The sequence below is a fragment of the Lissotriton helveticus genome, chromosome 6 (assembly GCF_964261635.1).
Source record: "Lissotriton helveticus chromosome 6, aLisHel1.1, whole genome shotgun sequence".
Taxonomy (NCBI): Eukaryota; Metazoa; Chordata; class Amphibia; order Caudata; family Salamandridae; genus Lissotriton; species Lissotriton helveticus.
Genome location: NC_136067.1, coordinates 1,408,462,978 through 1,408,485,512, shown reverse-complemented (window position 1 = coordinate 1,408,485,512; position 22,535 = coordinate 1,408,462,978). Strand labels below are relative to the sequence as shown.

The following is a 22,535-nucleotide window of genomic DNA, read 5'->3' as shown; positions in this document are numbered from 1 at the left end:
ACGACTTCAAGAACTCCAAGAAGAACTGCCGCGCCCTCGAGAAAGCCTGGCGAAGAAACCCAACCACAGACAACTTGACCGCCCTCAAACACGCCACCCGCAAACACCACCAGCTGATCCGCACCACCAAGAAGTCAGCATTCAGGAAGTGTCTAGACAATAATGCCCACAACAGCAAGGAACTCTTCAGCATCGTCAAAGAGCTCACCAACCCCAGCGCCGGCAACAATGACATCATTCCCTCACAAGACCTCTGCGACTCTCTCGCCTCGCTTTTCCACAGCAAGATTGCAGACATACACAACAGCTTCGGCGACCAGACCACTCCCCCACCCACAGAATCGAACCCCCCCCCACCACCACCCTCCGCGCCTGGATCCCGATCAGCACCGAAGACACCATCCGCACGATGAGCACCATCCAATCCGGATCGCCAACCGACCCATGCCCCCACCACATATTCAACAAGGCCGACTCCGTCATCGCCCCTCAACTCCGGGACATCATCAACTGCTCCTTCAACACCGCCACCTTCCCGGAAAGCTTGAAGCATGCCGAGCTCAGCGCCCTCCTGAAGAAACCTTCAGCAGACCCCACCGAACTTAAGAACTACCGCCCCATCTCGCTCCTCCCTTTCCCCACCAAAGTCATAGAGAAGACCGTCAACAGTCAGCTCGCCGCCTTCCTCGAGTCCAACGGTTCCCTCGACCCCTCACAGTCCGGTTTCCGAGCCAACCACAGCACCGAGACCGCCCTCATCGCAGCCACAGACGACATCCGAACCCTACTCGACAATGGGGAAACAGTGGCCCTCATCCTCCTGGACCTCCCCGCAGCGTTCGACACGGTCTGTCACCAAACCTTGATTCAACGCCTCAGCAACATCGGGATACAAGATAAGGCACTGGACTGGATCATCTCGTTCCTCGCCGGAAGAACCCAGAGAGTCCGCCTCCCCCCGTTCAGATCAGAGGCCACCGAAGTCATCTGCGGCGTACCACAAGGTTCATCGCTCAGCCCCACCCTCTTCAACGTCTACATTAGCCCCCTCGCATCCATCGCACGCCAACACAACCTCAACATCATCTCCTACGCCGACGACACCCAGCTGATCCTCTCCCTCACAAGACCCAACCACCGCCAGAACCAACCTATACGAAGGGATGAAAGAAGTAGCCGAGTGGATGAAGAACAGCCGCCTAAAACTGAACTCAGACAAGATGGAAGTCCTCATCCTGGGATCATCCCCCTCTGCCTGGGACGACTCCTGGTGGCCCCCGGCCCTAGGCAGCGCACCCAAACCAACGGACCATGCACGAAACCGGGGCTTCATCCTAGACTCCTCCCTCTCGATGACCAGACAAGTCAACGCCGTCTCATAATCATGTTTTAACATCCTACGCATGCTCCGAAAGATCTTCTGATGGATCCCCATCGAAACAAGGAAGACGGTCACCCAAGCACTTGTCACCAGCCGCCTAGACTACGGAAACACCCTCTACACCGGAACCACAGCCAAACTGCAGGAAAGACTTCAACGCATTCAGAACGCCTCGGCACGACTCATCCTGGACATACCTCGACACAACCACATATCCGGACACCTGAGAGACCTGCACTGGCTCCCCGTCAGCAAAAGGATCACGTTCCGTCTCCTCACTCACGCACACAAGGCCCTCCACGACCTAGGACCCAGATACCTTAACAACCGCCTGACCTTCTACACCCCCACCCGCCAACTGCGTTCGTCCAACCAAGCCCTCGCCGCGATTCCACGCATTCGAAGATCCACCATGGGAGGTAGATCCTTCTCCTACCTGGCGGCTAAGAGCTGGAATTCCCTCCCCTCCCACCTCTGTCGTACCCAGAACCACCTCTCCTTCAGGAAGCAACTCAAGACCTGGTTGTTCGATCAGTAGCAAACTCCTCTCCCCTAAGCGCCTTGAGACCCTCTGGGTGAGTAGTGCGCTATACAAATTTCAGATTGGATTGGATTGGACTTCTCAAATTCCATATTAAACTATACTAATATACTACCCAAATAACTGAATAACATATCCACTACTCAAATTACTTCATATTTTTTTACTATATTAATTTTCAACAGTAATCCTTTATGGGTTCCTGATTGGCGTGCTATTCGCCAGAAAAGCGATTCAACACCCATCAGGGGTAACAAGTGCTATATGAATGCAAATCTTTCTTCCCCTTTTATCCCTCCGCTATCCTTCTCACTCCAAGTAACTGACTAATAACCACCACTGAAATTACCCTATATTTCACCATATTAATTAACCACTAATCCTTTGTGTGCGTTAACAAGAGCTACATAAATATAAACCTTTTTCCTCCTCTATCCTTCTGCTTTCATTCCAAATCCAAATAACTGACTAACCTATCCACCACTTAAAATGTACTTGCATGTTTCACTATACTAATTCAACCCTAATCCTCTATGGGTCCCGGAGTAGCGTGCTACTCGCCGAAAAGCGTTTCGACGCCTCGTCAGGGGTAGTAAGCGCTATATAAATGCCATTACAATACAATACAATACCATAGTGGGCAGCATACGAGCGCACATGAACGAGGAGGCGCTGACTGAGGAAACAGGAGGTCAGAGACTTCATCAACCGGGTTGGGGGGGAGGGCGACCAGGTCCCAGGCAGCCTCTAAACAGGCTTTTTCAACCTAACCCATAGACCAGCAACCACCAACTCCGTCGACACAGTACCAAGGCTTGGTTATCGGGACTTAAGGAAACCTTATGGAAGACCTCGGAAGACCTAGGCAGTCCTATAACCCCCCTTGCACACCGGCCAACCTAATCCCAGGCTCCCGTCACCTTAACTGCAGCTACATCTGGGCCATCAGGAAATGGTAAAAGAAGGAAAAATCGTCTCCAAGCCTGGAGCCTAAAAAACCCCACGACCACGGAAAGTCTAGTATCGTTATTACTATGAGGTCAGGAAGGAATAGGGGTCAAGCGCTCGCCCCACTACTGAAATCAAAACGCAAAGGGAACACCAGGGCAACCAAACCCGAACCAGCGACCTCTCCAGAGGACCTAGCAGACATAGCTCACACAGCGGAGGCAATTTCCTCTGGCTCAGTTACCCAGTAACAGGAGCCACAAGCGCAGTTATAAGTGGACCCTGGAGATAGGAGTGCTTCAGGGGGAAGATCTACAGCACACTTCTTTCAACCAAAAATGTACTCAAAATGTTATTTCTTTAAAGATGCAGCCTCTTCCATATTCTCTTGCAGCCGTGAAATCCAAGGCCTCCAGAAACCACTTCTCCCACTATAGCCAATCACCAAACTGGGTACTGCACAAGGCAGCGTCTCACCTCCCACGGAGCAATCTGCGGCTGCCCTACAACCACCTGAACTTAAAGAGTTCACCGAAAATAACATTACCAACTTACACATGAAAACCAAAAGTTTTCTCCAGTCCAGCACCCACAGACCCCAACAACCAAGGTCATAACAAACCTCTAGGGGACTGTATAGTGCAGCTGGCAGAACTAAAAGCCCCGATAATGGCACTACAAAGTAAGGATTCCGAAATCCCCACACTCAGTGTGTGATTCATACTATTGTGCCCGGTCCTATAATGAATATATGTACACTATTGGGGCCAAAGTGGATTTTGAGATTCAAAGGGTTGAACAATCAATCACGAGATGCTTTTGGAACAAGTGGCAAAGCTGAAAGCTTTGAAAGCGTGCCGAGGGCTCATGTTATCCAAACATTGAGTCATCAGTGTGTTGACGTTCACGTTCAAGGAAATTCCATGACCGATGAGGCCGCAAAGGAAACAGTCGCACTGCAATCACTCGTTCAAGTACGAGAATAGACAGAGACATCATGGTGGCCGTCAATGCTGCCGCAATGACACCCACTTGCTAAAAGGTTTTCCACTCAAGTACTCCTACAAGTTAGATGCACAAAACATACTGTATGCTCAGATTCTAGGAGTGAGGGATAGAGTAATCCCAAACACTGATGACAGATTGGGATTGATACTAGCGGCACACGAGGGTCTGGGGTCAGCTCACACAGGGGCTTAGGCACAGTATCATTACTGGAGCATCGCTATTGGTGGTCAGGTCTTACCAAACAGACCAAGGACTTTGTCCGTAAATGAGACATCTGCCAGCAGATGAAAGGTTCCACGGTAGCACGTACAGCACAGACACCTCTTTGATCTCAGACAAGCCTTTCTTTGGCTTGTGTTTCTTTGGACCAGTGCGGCCCCTTACACTCAGATGGGGCTTACAAGTACATCTTGGTGGCAGTGGATTTGTGTGCCAGATTCCTGTGGGTTTGGCCACAGTGCTCGGCTGACGCTTGAACTGTTATGAAGGATTTGCGAGTCTTCATCAGGACATAAGCATTTAGCATACTACATTCCGACCAGGGACCGGCATTTAGCTCCCAGGCTTACAAAGAAGACATGAGAAGTTTGGGTGTGGCCTTGTGGTACTCCTCACCCTACCATCCAGAGGGAAATTTGGTTGTTGAGAGGAAAAACGTGACTCGAAGCACTCCGTAACAGCAAGGGTATTAGGCTCATCCTTGGAGTAGCCTAATACCCGTGGAGTAGCAATTGCGCTTTACAAATACCCCCACAAAGACAAAGGCTCTGTGGCAGTTGGGTCAATCACCTATACAGGGTCCAGAGAGATCTTAATAACATGCCAATAAAATCCCTGGAGGGTCGTATTCCATACAAAGTTCTGTTTGGGGTGAGAATGTGGGTACCAGACCTTGATAGTGGCAGCGCAAACACCATTTGACATCAATGAATGTTTGGCTGTTTTACAGGAACTGAATGAATTCCTGGCTTTATAAAGCAACGTCCAAGTAAAATGCACCGCCACTGGGGAAGTGAAGGTAGTTCCGGCAAGACCTGCCTGGGTCCCAAAGATTGGGGACCTGGTCAGAGAGAAAATAGTGGACAAGAAAGAATTTGGGCCATCATACAGAGTGTCTGTACTTGCCCTGGCTGTTGAAGGCACAAGAACCGTGTTTCTTCCGCCCCTTGCCGGTCACAGAGACAAGAGGTTTGTCTCTATTGATCTGATCAAACCACACTACATGGCCGATTCTCAACCATAGGTTGTGATGGCTCCTGGATTGCTGCTGCACTCCTCTCATTACTGTACAGGAAGTTCAAGTGGAAGTTCTAATAACAACATAAGATTCCACTCTCCAACGAGAAGCTGCAACCAACAATGAAATTATACTTCTTCCTGTCGAAACTACAACTGTGCAGTCAACAAGTACAGAAATCTCAATTCGTAAAATTGACTATGTCTATGTGAATATGCCACAGTTCTAGTCCTCTCTTGGTACTACAAAACCTGCTGAGCTGCCAAAAATAGGACGAACAGCGCCTGGCCACTTCGTACAATATGACTTCTCGTCGGATTCCAGTGAACTTGAGCTGCCACAGTCGCCTCTACCTTTCAAGCTGTGAGTGTATACTCTCTATCTTTGGATGAAAAAGACATACTTTGTTGTTCCATGGATACATCTCTTGATTACAATTGGATTACTTTCCATAGTCCTCTGGAATGGTTTGGTAACGGTTTTTATCTTGACACATTTGCTGTCTGTTCAAGGAAAGAGGTTTGTCTTTTAAATAATTGCAGCTTGGAAAATGAGGTTTATTTTTCTCTCTCTTACTAGAGTTAGAGGTTTTTATCAAGTGAGTTGTCTAAAAATGTCAGTTATTTTTCTTAGAACACATCGCATTTAAATAAATTCCTGTAAATTTTAACAAATATTTCAAAATATATCAGGAATTACAAAAGCACATTTTTTTTGTAATTAACCCCTTCGATGCTTGTGACGGAATTGTTCCGTCATCAGTCACGGCTGAGCTGTGCTGATGACGGAACGGTTCCGTCACGACCGCACCCTGTTCTGGAATGTCCAGCACAGGGGCGGAATCAGCGCCGCACGGAAGCGGTTAAAAGTGTGATGCAAACAAAGAGTTAAATAAGAGCAAAACAAACCAGAACACTTTACTTGGGGATGTGCAAATGACAAATATTTGCAGAAACTTTATTTCAAAACAATGTACACTATATAGTTTTAAAACCACGTCAGTAACACATTCTGTGGCCACTTCAATGTAAAATCTGCTGATTACAAATGACAGTGTGCTACCACTTCATGCTTTAGTTATATATTTATTAAAAGTACTAGTTTTTAAGCATGATGTGAGCAACATTCCTGTCCTGATGAAAATGCTATTAATGAACTAAGAGGCAATTCAGGGGTCATGTGGATTATATATGTGGCTAGATATATTTTATATATGGAAAAAAATGTTGTCTATTAAATCAAACAAAACAGTGTTTTGTCCAGCAGACATCCTGAACGGTCACATTTCAAGGTGTTCTCATATGTAATAATGAAGAAAATGGCGGGTCAATTAATTACATTATTTGCCTAAGATCACATCATTTGAAACCAGTTTATGGGTCAAGAGCATTACAAATAGGTTGATTAGATTATTGGTCACTAGACCTTCAGGTCTAGTAACTTTTTTATGATTTTTTAAGAGCTGGAGCCGGTACCAGATAACCACAGTGTCACCAGCAGCATATTACTTGTGCTACTATGGAACATCAATGACATCTAGACACCCTACTAACCTCAACCCTATTGCTGGCTCCATCACTTCAGAGAAGTACTAGTCACCTAGAATGCTGGTTAACAGTTGGGAAGAGGACGTCAGCTCCTTGGTACTTATGACTGCTGTCATCAAGAAGGCTAAATCCATAGATAGGAGAATTTTCATGAGCTGGAGCTTTTAAAATTTTGAATTGTTTTACAAAGAAGTCTAGCCATGACAACCAATTGTATCCTCACCCTTCCTCATTTACCTCCTCTTCAATTCACTGTTCCACTTTTAGGTAACCTTAAACTTAATATTATGACAACATCTTCTCATAATGACCCTAATATCTTCATTATGCCTAACCTTGTTCTTGCCAAATGATAAATATTGCATTCATTTTTAAAAATTAAATGTCTGATAATCCCAACTTTAACCTTAGCCTTCGTTTCAATATATCCTAATTATAATAAATGTAATTTAAATGTTCTAGTCCCTAACCCAATCTATTACCAGTCAAATATAGTTCATAATTACATTTTATTTAAATTAATGGACCATTGCTCAGATGCTAATGTGATCTCACATCAAATATTTAACTATGTATAATAAAGCACATTTTAATAAAATTAGGAACATTCAACCCCAAAGCTAATCTTACCCTAACCGATGTTTGGTATTTGAAATCAACTTTAAAATTACATTAATAATTAACTAAACAAAAATTATGTGAATTGTATGGTATGTTAGCCCAAGAGTAACGCCAAGGTTAGCTCTTAAATGTGGTTTACGATTTAATTAAATTAAATAAACATTAAATATTTGATTAGTCTAACTTTAACTTTTAGATGTGGTAATGGGTGGACAACATAGTGAGCAAAAGAGGTATTTATATTATTAATGTCCTTTGATGAGGTAAAGGATAGAGGAAATGTAAGTAAATAGTGGAATTGTTCCATTTTACACCAAGAAATATCTTTACTTGTAAGCAAAGACACATTCATTAAAGCTTACTTTCATTTTAACACCAGTGATGTGTATCCATTTCTGCGACAGACTAATGCAGTCTGAACTGTCTTGCATCTTGTTTGTACTAGCAATCTAGTAAAATAGCACAACAAACTAAAGGGTGACGGTGCAAGTCATTTCAGTCTCTGAATCGGAGTAGTTAAAAAAATGTTTTCCAGAAATGTGCTTAATTTTTGCAACAACAAAAAAACGTAACATTGGCGCATGCGCAAAAAAATCGCTGTTTCTCGCCAGAGCAATCGGACCTGGATTTGATTTATAATTGAAACGTACAAGAAATTTGGATTACCTGAACTTTGTACAAGAGTCTCTGCCATTATTCATTAGCCAAGCAACATCAGCCAGAGATGGAACCATGGTGTTGAGAGTTTCACAGTCAGCAGCACTTTGCCCGGCTACACTCTATTATGAAACACGAAGGAAACACATTAGACAGGATGTTTATACACGGAAATGAATTCTAACGTTCGGAAAGAATATGAAGAATAACGAAGTTATGCAAATTTCTTTGATCATTAAGGTAAACCCTTATTCTGGCCACGAAGGCTTTCACAACACATAAAACAAAGCAATGCTTAATTTGTGCATTTCTGTAGCCTTTAGTGGACACCACTTTTAAGCAGCGAACCATAGTTTATTTGAATACATTGTAAATGCACTGAATAGCATTCATTTTTTTAATAAACAGACACACACAACATGCATAAAAATGACTTCTTAAAATTCTTCGCTCTCTGCTCAGTGCAGTGAAGTCCACGCCATTTCCAACTGTTGACTAGGATCACTTAATTTGTGACAAAACCGTCACAGTGATTTTCTTCGCATTCTAAAGGATTTGCAAAACCGTATGTCTGTAAAATAATGTCAAGTGCAATATAAAATCCCAGCCCTGCGAAAATTATTACATGCCTATAGTTATCTCACCTGAAAACGGGGTCGCGGGTTCGGATGAAAAGGAAGAACTGTTCCAATCATTCGAACCACACTGCGAGTACGTCCATATTCTTTAAACTCCCACTCTGGTATGAACTGGAAATAGAAACAGACACATTTATTTTTGCAGATTAATATGGCACGAACTCGGCTCACAGGCTTTGGACGGGTTTGCCCGAGTATCAGTTACACTACACAAGTTCAGTTTGACTTTTTTTTTAAGGGCATGGGATAGTAGGTGATTTGGTCAGAATCACAGGGTGCACTTATAAAAATTATTTACAGGACTAGATCCAACATACAAAAATAAAAAAGCTATAGGGCAATCTGGATCCAGTCCAGTAAACACCATCATTTATCAGACTAAGGAGATAGCTGGTGAGGTAGGTGACAAGACAGATCATTTAGTAAGTACATACAAAGTTTCAATCCCCCCTCCCCTCCCGCAATGCCGTCCAGATTCCTGTGCCCAGTCCAGGCTCCATTTAAAACAAGCACTGGCAAAGCCAATAGGTCTGGCATTGGCCGCCAGCCTTTTGGCAATTCTTGTTTTGTTTTGTCATGGTTTTTGCAAAACGTCATTGTTTGGGAAGCTGTGAGGTTCTCATTAAATCTAAAACAAAAATTTTAAAAAACATAGGTCTCACATTTGCGAGAGTTTGAGCTATTGGTACTGTGGTAATGCATTTTGAAAACCTGCAAGTGGTGTGTAAACATGCGGTTTGTGCTTATAGTCCTTGCTTACAAGAAGCAAGGCTGGCAGTAAAAGAGGCGCAATTACTGCCAACCTCGCTCCTCAGCAATGACATAAGTACAAAGTGCATGTTCACGCACCGCTTGCAGGTTTCCGAAACAAATAAATTAAAAAAGCATTGTCCTTTACAATGCCAATACCTCAAACTCTCCAAATGCGAGAGCTCTTGCATTGCAAATGCTTGTTTAATGCTTGCATAGCTTTACTGTGATGGGGTAATCGCTCTGCGTACAAGCAGAGAGGAGCCTTTGTCTGTCAAGAAGGCGCTGTTTAATATAGCCCTGTTTCCTCCCCTGATGGGTTAGGAGGTTTTAAAGTAGAGAACCGTCAGTCCTGTCCAGAAATGAAATCCAGCAACCTTTTGTCCCAAACACTGCTGTAAATCATTCTAAACTGTCTCTGGAGACAATCATTATTATAGGATATACTCCTAAAAGTAGATAAATGAAACTCAGGCTGCCAGTCTGCTTAGCTCAAGATGGATAGTTCCAGGCAAAAACAGGAAGGGGCCTGGAGCTTTATTGACATTTACATCACAAATAGCAATGAAAGCAGAAGTTGCGGAGAGCTTTCCATGCAACATGATTGGAATATGCTATGAACTGAAATACAACTCCTTACAGCAATGTACCTGCTGTCAGTCTCCATGTGCTTGCAACATTACTGGGCACTTACTGTGACGGATGATTTAAAGCGGCACATGTGTACCGTTCGGATGATAGTTTAAATGCAATTTGATGCAAGAAGTAACAGTTTGTGGACTGTTATTCTTAACCCCTTCCCTGCGATGCAAATTTTGCCGCGGTGCGGGGTTTGAATTAGGGGGCGTAACCCCTTGCGTGCTCATGACGGCCCCCGGTCGTCCTACCTCACGCTGGGTGTGTGCGCAAGACGGCTGGGGGCTGTCCGAACTCCGCCCATGCTGGGTGTGTGCGTGGGACGGCCGGGGGCTGTCCGAACTCCGCCTACTAATTAATTCTGCAGTGCAGGCGCGCAATTTGCGCCACGCGGGGGGAATCGGCGGCGTTCGGATGGCCCCCGGCCATCCTGAGCACACGCCCAGCGTTACTTAGGACAGCCGGGGGCCGTCCTAAGCCCGCAAGTGGTTAATGGCCATCCTTGATACCCTGGCAGGAATGTGACTCTATTGTGATTGGCTGGTGGAATCAGACACCATTCATTTCAATGAAGAGCTGAAGGTGATTCCAATGAGCAGAGAGTGAGGATGACATGCATTCGTCTGACTTCCATATTGAAATTACATAAATGGCTACAATGTCTTTATTAGAGAAATGTGTTTGCAGCTATTTGAGATGAGGCAGTTTACTGCATCGCAGTGACAGCTAAGGACAAAAAAAAAACCAAGCATTTACAATGCAACGGTTTCGCCTTTGTAAAAGTTAGAGCTATTGGCATTGTAAATGACTATTTTTTTTATTTATGTGTTGGTTTTGAAAACCTATAAATAAATGGCATTGTCATTTACAATGCCAATAGCTTAATCTCTCGCAAATGCGAGACCTATTGCATTTGCATCCACACGCACACACACAGAGAGCCACACACACAGAGCCACCCACACATAGAGCCACCTACAAAAAAGCTAGCCACACAGACAGAGCCCCAACACACACAGAGCCCCAACACACACAGAGCCCCAACACACACAGAGCAGAAAATAAGTTGAGGACTGTGCACCAACGCTCTGTAATGAGTACACATTTGCAGGCAGCTGCACACTGTAAAGAAAGCTTTTGAATTAAAAAATGACCAGCTAAAGAGCGCACACAAAGTCGTTGACACAAATACATGCATTAAGAGACACAATGCCATTAAAGGATCGACTTGTGCAGTAACTGACACAGACACATGCAGTGTCCAGACTTTGGCCCTCATCGTGAGAGTGGCAGAAACACGGATGCAGTATTCCTGCACCTAGAATTATTGTTACTGTGGATACCAGTGTCATTTCCAGATGTGGGAGTACCACTGCACTTCGAAAGAGACTCTGAGTGGATCGTGCCAAATGAGAGTTATCACATGAATGCTGTAATCATTTTGCGTTTTCCACCGCTTTCCTGCCCGTGACCTTCACTTACTTTTAATGGAGGAAGTGTCCTAATGGGAAACAGTAGAGGTGCGGTATTCCCGCTTTCCTTATATTCCCAATAACCCCTGTTACTGGCTTAACAAGGAGACCGGCCTTGCAGAGAGAGGGCTGTGGTGGTGGGTATCTATCTCATGGGTGATGGTGTTTCCTAATTGAAATACATCTAATTTCAGGCAGGCACACGGACAGCGGGAGGGGGGCGGGCAGGCTCACGGACAGCGGGAGGGGGGGGCGGGCAGGCTCACGGACAGCGGGAGGGGGGGCGGGCAGGCTCACGGACAGCGGGAGGGGGCGGACAGGCACACGGACAGCGGGAGGGGGGCGGGCAGGCACACGGACAGCGGGAGGGTGATCAGGAAACAGCCAGCGACTAGTCTCTGCCCTTCACAAAGTATTCAAATCTCCGGGAACTCGGGAAGGTGGAAAAAAGACTCTCAGCGCATTCTGCCCTAAACACTCGAAAAAAGCACATAATACGTTCCTGTTTCTATGCTACTCAAGTGACAACATCAAAGGAAATTGAATCGAAAATGAGGAATAAAGACAAAATACACAAAGCTACGGCAGGGTGCTGCCACAAGCGAAGAGTATAACAAATTACTACTACCCCAACCTTTGCGACCCACGAGACCAGGGCTGACAAACTCATACTGTCACAGTCATACAAAGTAAAAAATGTGAGTTACTCCAAAGTGATTCTCTAGACCCACAATAAATGATGGTGACCCCACAGCGCCACGGTACAGTGGGAGGGGGGGCGGGCAGGCACACGGACAGCGGGAGGGGGTGGGCAGGCTCACGGACAGTGGGAGGGGGGCGGGCAGGCTCACGGACAGCGGGAGGGGGGGCGGGCAGGCTCACGGACAGCGGGAGGGGGGCGGGCAGGCACACGGACAGCGGGAGGGGGGCGGGCAGGCTCACGGACAGCGGGAGGGGGGCAGGCAGGCACACGGACAGCGGGAGGGGGGCGGGCAGGCTCAGGACAGCGGGAGGGGGGCAGGCAGGCACACGGACAGCGGGAGGGGGGCAGGCAGGCACACGGACAGCGGGAGGGGGCGGGCAGGCACACGGACAGCGGGAGGGTGATCAGGAAACAGCCAGCGGGACAGGGACAAGACGGACAATGAACACAAACATCGGTGGTAAAAAAAAAAAAAAAGTACACGCCCACAGTGGCCACGTCTTCATGACGTTATGGAGAGGGAAAGAATCGGCGGGAACGCCCACCAATCGCCTCGGGAAATGACGGACAGTTCTCTCTTCCAATGGCTAGCCTCCATTTATGGAGCTAGCGAATGGAAGAGAGAGGCTGAACTAAAGCACACAGTGTAAGACATAAGATTTCGCCCTGGGCGGAGCACTGCTTTGCAGTGCTCTCGCCAGGTCGAAACCTAAAAACTCCTTCTCTCCAATCTCTTTCGACAGCAGCTATTAGTATTCTTCTTTTTTCCATCTGATCTCAAAGTTCTGGAGAGGATAGAGGTGTGTTTTGCATCCCAGACAGCCTGGCTCATTACCATGGAGGACCCGATTTACCAAGAATAGTATGTCAAGTGGATGCATCCCCTGACTCAGCAAATCAAAAGGCATTCAGCCTCAGAGGTGTGGTCTCTTTAGCAGAGTCCCAAGGCCAGACTGATGCCAGCACGTAGGTGTAAACTAGACATGAACTACATGGTGTGGGGACATACCTGAGATCCAGTAGCGGAATCCAGCCGTGAGGGCAACGGCTTTGCTGACAGTACTCTCTCCTTGCTGCTGTGGGACGGGCGCGTCCAGCGGCTCCATTTTCGCGCCGTGAGGGAAACGGCCACGAGAACTACAACCCCCAGGTGCCCCGGGACCCGCGTCGCACTTCCGACGCCACCACCTGCGACCGGAGGCTCTACAAAGCGCCGGAGCGGCCGGAGTTCCGTGTGGGGACATACCTGAGATCCAGTAGCGGAATCCAGCCGTGAGGGCAACGGCTTTGCTGACAGTACTCTCTCCTTGCTGCTGTGGGACGGGCGCGTCCAGCGGCTCCATTTTCGCGCCGTGAGGGAAACGGCCACGAGAACTACAACCCCCAGGTGCCCCGGGACCCGCGTCGCACTTCCGACGCCATCACCTGCGACCGGAGGCGCTACAAAGCGCCGGAGCGGCCGGAGTTCCGTGTGGGGACATACCTGAGATCCAGTAGCGGAATCCAGCCGTGAGGGCAACGGCTTTGCTGACAGTACTCTCTCCTTGCTGCTGTGGGACGGGCGCGTCCAGCGGCTCCATTTTCGCGCCGTGAGGGAAACGGCCACGAGAACTACAACCCCCAGGTGCCCCGGGACCCGCGTCGCACTTCCGACGCCACCACCTGCGACCGGAGGCGCTACAAAGCGCCGGAGCGGCCGGAGTTCCGTGTGGGGACATACCTGAGCGGAATCCAGCCGTGAGGGCAACGGCTTTGCTGACAGTACTCTCTCCTTGCTGCTGTGGGACGGGCGCGTCCAGCGGCTCCATTTTCGCGCCGTGAGGGAAACGGCCACGAGAACTACAACCCCCAGGTGCCCCGGGACCCGCGTCGCACTTCCGACGCCACCACCTGCGACCGGAGGCGCTACAAAGCACCAGAGCGCCTCCCGCCTCGCGGGACGCGCGCGGGCAGCGCCGGGAGAAGCCCGGGACAAGGGCGGGCCCTCTGTGGCCCTCAGTGGCCGAGGTAGGCCGGGCTGGGCCCCGTTATTTTCGTTGTCTTATTTATATGTTGTTGAATTCGGGACTGTACCTGCACCTTTCCATTACCCAGAGTACCTGAACGCTGATCGCATTGACTTAATTTAATATTTTAAATCGTGATTATTCATTTCTACGCATTATTTTATTGTCAATACCACCATCTCGTAAAGCCGGAGTGTGGGAAGCTTGTAGTAAAAGATGACAAAAAAACTTCGCTCGGGGAGAATGGTGGGTGGAAGAACCTGTGCCAAAACAAAATCAAATCCCTTGAGAAATAAGGTTGTGGATAAACAGCTGTTAAAGGGCCAGTGTCAGCTCTTTGAACTGTGGGAAAAACCGGTGGAAATTTCCTCAATGGCTGCTGTAAAATGTATCACTGTTTCAGACATCCAAGCGAATGATAATCATATTGTAGATACCAATGCTCCTTTTGTGCCTCTTGAGACACCAAAAGTGTCATGTATGGACACCCCCTGCATTGAGCATTCGGAGGAGGGCAAGGCTAATAGTCTTGCTGCCCTCTCACTGAATGATTCGCTAGTGAATAACTCCATGCCACCTTTGGAGTCATCTTTGAACAGCCTTGAGGCTCAAGCATCACCGCCTCTCTCCATTGACTTGGATCTCTGTGGCCGTTATGTGAAGCCGAATAGCCCGGCTGTCCCGGAAACTAACAATCTTTTAGGAGGGGCGACTCCGTCTGGGCTGCCACTTTATAGTAGTACCCCGTCTGTGAATAGTCAATGTTTGTCTGAGGCATTAAGTGCGTCCAGGAATCCATTTTTTAATTTATCCGGCAATTGTCCTACAGTCGGGGCTGGAGATAAACCTTTATCAGAATCCCTGATTGCACTGGAACATCTGTTAGCCTCTATTTTGTTCCTATTGGGAAAATTTGTAGGCAGCTCGGACTGTATTTTGGCCTCTGTTACTCAAATCTTGGAAAACCTACTGCAAAAAGCACCGGCAACGAGGAATACCCCCCTCTTTTTACAGGGTACTAAATTAAATAAGGGGGAAGCTGAGGTGCATATAGAAAATTCCAAGATAAAGGTCCCCGAACCAGTGCCAGCTGAACCACACTACAGCATTGCTAAAGGTTCATCTGTAACTGCTGCACCGAACTGTATCATGAAGGCGGATTTGGAGATAACGGAAGAAATTATGCCTAGCCCTGACTGTCAAGTACCACAAGAACTTTTTCCAATCTTCTGCTCGGAAAATAAAAAAGTTACTTCCGAGGTTAATCAAGAAGGAGGGGGAAAAAATGGAAAATGTAAAAAATATAAAGGAAATAAAAGGAAACTGGTGCGTAAGCATAAGAAGAAAAGACAGAGGCGGATAATGTTTCAAGACTCTATAACCCTAATTGATCAGGAAGATAAAGCCACAGAACCTATTCCATCTACCGTTACGGTGATTTCGGAAGCCAATCCTCTCTATTGTGTTCCAGAGACTCTAGGAAATTCTCCACTCATGATTAGGGAGGCTTTAACACAAAAGGAGGGCTCGGGCTTAAATTCTTCCTTTGAATCAAATTTAAAGAGTCCCAATCCAGCTATCTCTGAGCTACTTAATCCACTGGCTTCTCCTTTTACTTTCACAGTTGGGACAGGGGAACCGCTACTTCCCACTCTTGAACGAAAAGAGGCCATAGCTTATGTGGACACCTATGTGTTGGACTTTCTTCCATTATTTGAGGTTGATTTACCATTAAATAGATCATGGCTACTCAAACGCTTTAGTGAATTGGATAAGTTGCATCGTATTCAAACAAGCGATATTGAGTTAGTCTCTTTGCTAGGGGGAAATAATGTTACTAGTATAAGGGTCAAATTCTACTCTAAAATAATTGTAAATTTGGTTTTGCAACAGGCAGAGAGTTTCCAACGCACAGGTATCGATGTTTTACCTATAGTGAATTTTGATTATAAAGATGTTTCCCAGGGGTTGTCCCAAAAGGATGATAGACAAAGTGGGGCTACCTTATCACTTAAAGATATAAAGATCTGGGTTGCAAAAGGAAAACGTGTGGTTTCCCAGGTGAAACCACCGCCACTGATTCAAAAGCCCTCACAATTAGAGGACTCTAATCGGTGGAACTGGTTGCATAACGCTTTATCATCTAAATCCACAGATAACCCTAAACTGTTTCAGCACCTTTAACAATCAATTGAAAATCATTTCATGGAACGCTGCCGGGATACACAGTAGTCCAGAGAAATTTGAGTTTTTATTTTCATTGGGTGCAAATGTAATTTGCATTCAAGAAACATGGTGCATTAATAGAATTGATGTTAGAAAGGATTATTTTGTGTTGGAGGTCCCGGCGGTTGCTTCTAAGAAAGGGCATGCTAAGGGGGGTATCGCGTGCTTGCTATCAAATAAATGGAATTGGAAATTCTCTCAGTATATTGACCCAAGTAACCTTTTCCAAGCCATAACTCTAGCCAATCTCCCCACCCCCTCAAAGATGGCATCTGTCATAATTATTAACGTTTATATCCCTCCGGACGAGGGTTTTAACGCTGTGCTGAAGCAGATCTTTCAATATATTGGCCAGGTTAAAAAAATATCACCCTTTTCAGAAGTGGTACTTGTGGGTGATTTAAATTGCAAAATATCTAACTCCAGTATGAACCTTTTTAGAAATAAAGCCAAAGAAGAGGCGCACTTTATTCCCCAATCCCTTTTTCCCGACAAAATAATAACTAATAAAAGAGGGAAGATACTGTTGGAGGAACTTTCGGCAATCGAGGGTCTTATCCTAAATGGAAGATTTCCCTCGGACGTACCTGCAAAATTTACGCATAAATCACACAGTAAGTGCTCTATAATTGATTATGCGATTTCGGACTTTAATATATTTCCACGTATCCTGGATTTAATGATAGTCTCAACGACATTGAGTGATTATAATGTAATACTCTTGACTATCTCCTTAAAACCTCCTAGTACGGCTTCATGGGCGATTAATAGCAAAGATACAGCCTTTCATGCATCCTCTGGTAGATGTTTTTGGAATCCATCTCTAATTTCTGGGGTGCATGTCATTCTATGTAAAACCATAGCAGACCTGAATGCTTGGTATGGCTCGGAAATTGCTAGTTTTGAGAACTTTCTGCGGAACATCATTTTGGATGTGAAAAAGGTTAGACGGCCCCCGAAGCGGGTATACATGCCCAGTGCCTTGTGCACACTGAACAAAGAAATAAATAAATTAGTCCGTGCCCAATTTGTAAGTAGATCCGGGGAACGGGGAAAAGAACTTTCGAGGTTAAAAAGAAAGAGAGTTAGACTAAAAGCGAAATTAAAAAAGGAAAAGGAAGATTTAGTTTGGATAAATCTAAGGGAAGCTGTAGCGCACGGTAAGATCCGCAAATTTTGGTCCATAATCGGGATGGGATGTGGCAATAGATTAACCCCTTGCCCAATCCCTATTACCGAAGAGGTTTGGTCTGCCTATATTTGGGATCTTTACGGGGGGTATGGTTCTTTAGTGGATACTCGCCCCCCCGATGTATTCACCGATGGAGAAATTAATTATCCATCGGAGGAAACAATAGCTGCGGCCATAAAGAACATGCGCTCGTCTGGTGCAATGGGGCCGGACGAACTCCCTATGACGGTCCTGAAGCAGGAGCCCTCCCTCTGGAGTAAAATACTTTATCCTTTATTTAAATCCTGTTTTGATTCGAAGAAGGTTCCAGCATCCTGGAGGGGTAGTATCTTGGTTCCTATCTTTAAGAAGGGCTCGAGGGATACCCCTAGTAATTATCGTTTGATTGCTCTCCTCGACTCAGTCGGTAAGATCTTTGCGAAGTGTCTTTTAAATCTACTTTCGGACTGGGTCGATGAGAACAATATTTTACCACGCGAACAAACGGGATTCCGTAGGGAGCACGGCACTCTAGACAATTTGACCACCCTTCATGTGATATCGGACAAGTATACGCAGGTGAGAGGGGGAGTTGTGTATGCAGCTTTCATCGATTTCTCCACAGCGTTCGATAGAGTGGATCGTAGAACGCTGTGGAGAAAATTATCAACTATTGGAGTACCCCCATACTTGCTGGAACTTGTTCGTACATTACATACGGAAACCTGGTGTAGGGTGTTGCAGGGGGGAGAAAGGGGTCTTTCAGATCGTATTCCTTCTCTAAACGGCCTGAAACAGGGTTGCCTTCTGGCGCCTCTGTTATTCTCTCTATATACGCAGGATTTACCTGCAGCCGTAACTGTCTGTGAGGGCATTGCTCCAGTGCTAGGGGGGGCCCCCATCTCCTGCCTGATGTATGCTGACGACATTCTCGTCTTGGATTTAACACCCAAAGGTTTAGCAAATAGGTTGCAAGCACTTCATGCCTTTGCAGTTTCCCACTTTATGAGGATTAATATATCTAAAAGCAAAATTATGTGCATAAGGGGGAAAAAGTTGTGCCGTTCAGAAAATTTTGGGTGGTCGATTGGCGGTCAGAAGCTGGAGGTAGTCAAAACTTATACCTTCTTGGGAAAAATTATTGCGGCCAACCTGAGCGAGAGGCCCCATATTGATCACTGTTCTCGAAAAGCCCTTGCACATGGTAAAGGCATAAATTCATTATACGTAGCAACTGGGAAAAGACATTTCTCTTGTATGCTTGAGGTTTATAGGGCTAAGATCCCCGCTACTCTTATTTATGGCATTGAACTCGTTGAGTTAAAACTCTGGGATTTCTGCCATAAAACTGAAGGGAAACTATTAAGATCCTTGGCTTCATTAAATACCAACTGCTCTTTGGCAGCGTGCAGACTTGAGTTTGGCCTAAGGAGCAGTTGGGTGCAGGGATTATGTGCCCTGGTACGTTGGGTGGCCTCACTTGCCAGAGCAGAACCGGGGACGATGAGAGCTCTACTTAAAAGCGAATTATTAGGCAACTTTAAAGAGTTTTCACAACTTGTAAAGAATTTCAGAAAAGCGGCGACTCTTCTGAAACTAGATGAAAGTACTTTGTTCCTGCACTCTCGAGCGCAACTAAAAATCCTGTTAAAACAGGCATCCTGGGAACTAGGCTTTCAACTAGATAAGAATGAAATACAAAGAAAAGGTGGTTGTGATCTCCTGATTAATTCATATGTTGCCAAGAAAGCCCAAGCCTACGTATTATGGAATATACCGCATGGCATCAGAAGGTTGTGGTTTCTCATTCGTCATGACCTATTGCCATTGAATATCCTTCTAGCTAAATGGTATGGAACATCGAAAATGTGCAATTTTTGTAACCTAAGTATACAGGATCGTATGCATGTCTTATTGATTTGCCCGGTACTTCGCACTTTGCGCCTTAAATGGCTAAAACCAATTTGCATCCGCTTGGGTATATCCAATGTAAATATCTTCCTACAATCTTTGTACTCGCCTTTAAATGAAATGTTCTGCTTCTACATTTTTTGATTTTTTAAAGGATTTTTAGATATTTATTAATATGCTATTTAAATTTTGTCAGCCTTCTTGGGGTACTCTTGTTATTGGATGAATCATGTAGTTATTCTTGAACATGTTACATGTGTTTTCTTTTTTATTTTATTCTGAATATGTTATATGTGTTTTCTTTTATCTTTTATGTGGCCCTCTACGAGAGCCAAAACATAAATAAATAAACTTTGAAACTTTGAACATGAGTCAACAGAGGTAAAAAACTTTGCTTCGAGTCAATAGCTGCACTGGACAGTAACTTTGTGATCTTTTTGAGTTAGAAACAGATTGTTTTTGTGTTAGTCTGTATAATGCACAGCAGGTGGTATGTTGTTTAAAAGGAGCAGCAAATCCATGAATTTGTGACCATATCTCCAAAACTGAATGATGTCTAAGATCCTGATTGTGATACAGCGCATTGGGCTCTTTTTTTTTTTACAATTCCAATGGGCCTAAATCACACATTCACAAGGATAATGTTATTCTCAGAAAGTATGAAAAATAATGCACAGATATAATATTAGTCCTGTTGCAAACAGGTTTAAAACCCTATTGTTACCACAGTAGCTCGCCCCAAGCATTGCTCCATACACATGATGTTATACACAATTTACTTCCGTCCATTGCTTCCGTTGTGTAAATTCAGGGGAGCGAGCGCCTGCCCGCTTCTGGATAGTCAGCTGCAGGGTCTGCTCATGCCTTTCTCAAGCGTCTTTTCATTTCATGTGCCATCTTCCTGCTGCAGCCCCTCTGATGCGCTCGCTCTGGGGACCGCACCTGGCTCCGGGGCACGTCCCTGGCATGCAGAGGGCACGGACCTTCTGCAAGGTCACAGCAGGTTAGCCGTCGCGCAGCTTTGCGATGTACAGACTGAGTCATTTGAAACAAATGTTTTACCATTAGGTCACTGTGTAGGTTCAGGCTGTATTTTCCGCCGCGGGTTCCATTATTTTTAGGTGGGCAGCGGTGACATGCCTCTCACATTCCCGGTCAGATTCCCTCCGCCCTGGCTGCACGTCTTACGCACATTATAAAGGAAACTTTGCTCCCCTCTTCCTGTCTGTCAGTGCTCGCCTTTAAGGGAGGTGAGGAGAATATTAATGACTTGGGGAGGGTCTTTGCGGGAAACGGATCACTAGACCCAGCCCGTCCACGGTGAAGGGGGTGATGTCTGCAAGCAGATAGCGGCCGTGATGCACGGCGGACGCTCATGCAATGCAGTACCCACATAAGGTTACAAAAGTGTGCATTGTGAGGGGGTGCCTCGGGGCTGTGTTATTTGGCAAATGTGTAACGCACGCGCGCTGGTCCACGCGGCACGAGCTGTGCGCAGCTGTCACCCTGCAGTCTACGTTAGTGCAATGTATCCGTCAAGCCGACTTCAGGTTTGATTAGCGCACGAGCCGCACATTTTCAACGAAGGGCACGAGCCACGGCAGCAATCAGGTAACTTGAGCTGAATCAAACAACAGTGCTTTCATATAAAATATGAAATAAAAAGGACGAGGAGTTGCCCAGCCCTACCTGGGATTGCTAAATTTGTCAGAGGGACGCTGTGAATGTTTTCCGGCAAAGTTGCCATCCAGTCTGCGAATTCTATGTCGCTCTTCCCTTGAGACGAAGCCATGCCGCCGGCCTGCTCTCCGTCTCTCATCACAATAAAGTATTAATCTAAAATCTTACTCACAAACTCATTTGGCCCAGCTCGTCCTGCAGCGACAACAGGACATCAGCTAACCCTTCGCTGGTGGATGAAGGGTTGACGACGAGGAGACGGGCCTGCCAGCAGAGGCGGCTCGGAAGGGTCTGCGCCCCGGGGCACCAGGGGGCGGCTGGCTGACCCGCGGACTCTGGTGCTTGATCATGTGAAGGACGGTCTGCACATTCGCGCTTAGAGAGTGGCTTGAACTGAGGGACAGCGGGAGGGGGGCGGGCAGGCTCACGGACAGCGGGAGGGGGCAGGCAGGCTCAGGCAGGCTAACGGACAGCGGGAGGGGGGCGGGCAGGCTCACGGACCGCGGGAGGGGGGCGGGCAGGCACACGGACAGCGGGAGGGGGGCAGGCAGGCACACGGACAGCGGGAGGGTGATCAGGAAACAGCCAGCGGGACAGGGACAAGACGGACAAGGAACACAAACATCGGTGGTAAAAAAAAAAAAAAGTACACGCCCACAGTGGCCACGTCTTCATGACGTTGTGGAGCGGGAAAGAATCGGCGGGAACGCCCACCAATCGCCTCGGGAAATGACAGACAGTTCTCTCTTCCAATGGCTAGCCTCCATTTATGGAGCTAGCCAATGGAAGAGAGAGGCTGAACTAAAGCACACAGTGTAAGACATAAGATTTCGCCCTGGGCGGGGCACTAGTGCTCTCGCCAGGTCGAAACCTAAAAAGTCTGCCGAGAGTTAATGGGGTAATATGCTGAGCACAGCATTGCTCCGTGAAATGGCCTGAAAGCCTAAAATGATGCTAATAACCTACACAATACGAGAAGTCACAAGACGTGAAGTGGCAAAAATCACCTTTATTGTCAGCGGCTTCGAGCCAATTCTCCCGGTGCCGCTCTCCTGACCACCCTGCAATTGGGATAGTTTCCAGACTGTGCGGTAAAGGAAGGCATTTTAGTTAATGGGCAAGGGGGTGTCACAATGTCAGGATCATTATTCTGAAGCTTCAATATGACCAGGTTTGTTTTGTTTAAGTAATCCCCAAATGAACGAATGAACTTGTACAGCGTAAAAAAACTGTACTCTACCGGTGCTCTCGATTAAAAAAAGGAAGTGATGTATCGGGAGCACCAGCCAATGCGGAACCACCAAAGAAGGCAGACAGCAGGAGTGAGCCAATTATAAATAGCAGGTGGGATTGCACTCCGAACACTGATTACCACAGGTCTTGCAAACAGCATATGCTCGCT

General features: G+C 46.5%; 1 protein-coding gene across 1 annotated transcript in view; it reads right to left on the bottom strand.

Annotated features, from left to right (window-relative positions):
- The window catches only part of MTFR2 (mitochondrial fission regulator 2), a 187,643-nt gene that overhangs the window by 126,614 nt on the left and 38,494 nt on the right, over positions 1-22,535 (bottom strand). The window contains exons 3-4 of the mRNA XM_078647015.1: positions 8,585-8,689; positions 7,950-8,062 (exon numbers count right to left, since the gene is read on the bottom strand). Of these exons, the coding sequence (XP_078503141.1) occupies positions 7,950-8,062; positions 8,585-8,689 (218 nt within the window). The remainder of the gene's footprint in view (positions 1-7,949; positions 8,063-8,584; positions 8,690-22,535) is intronic.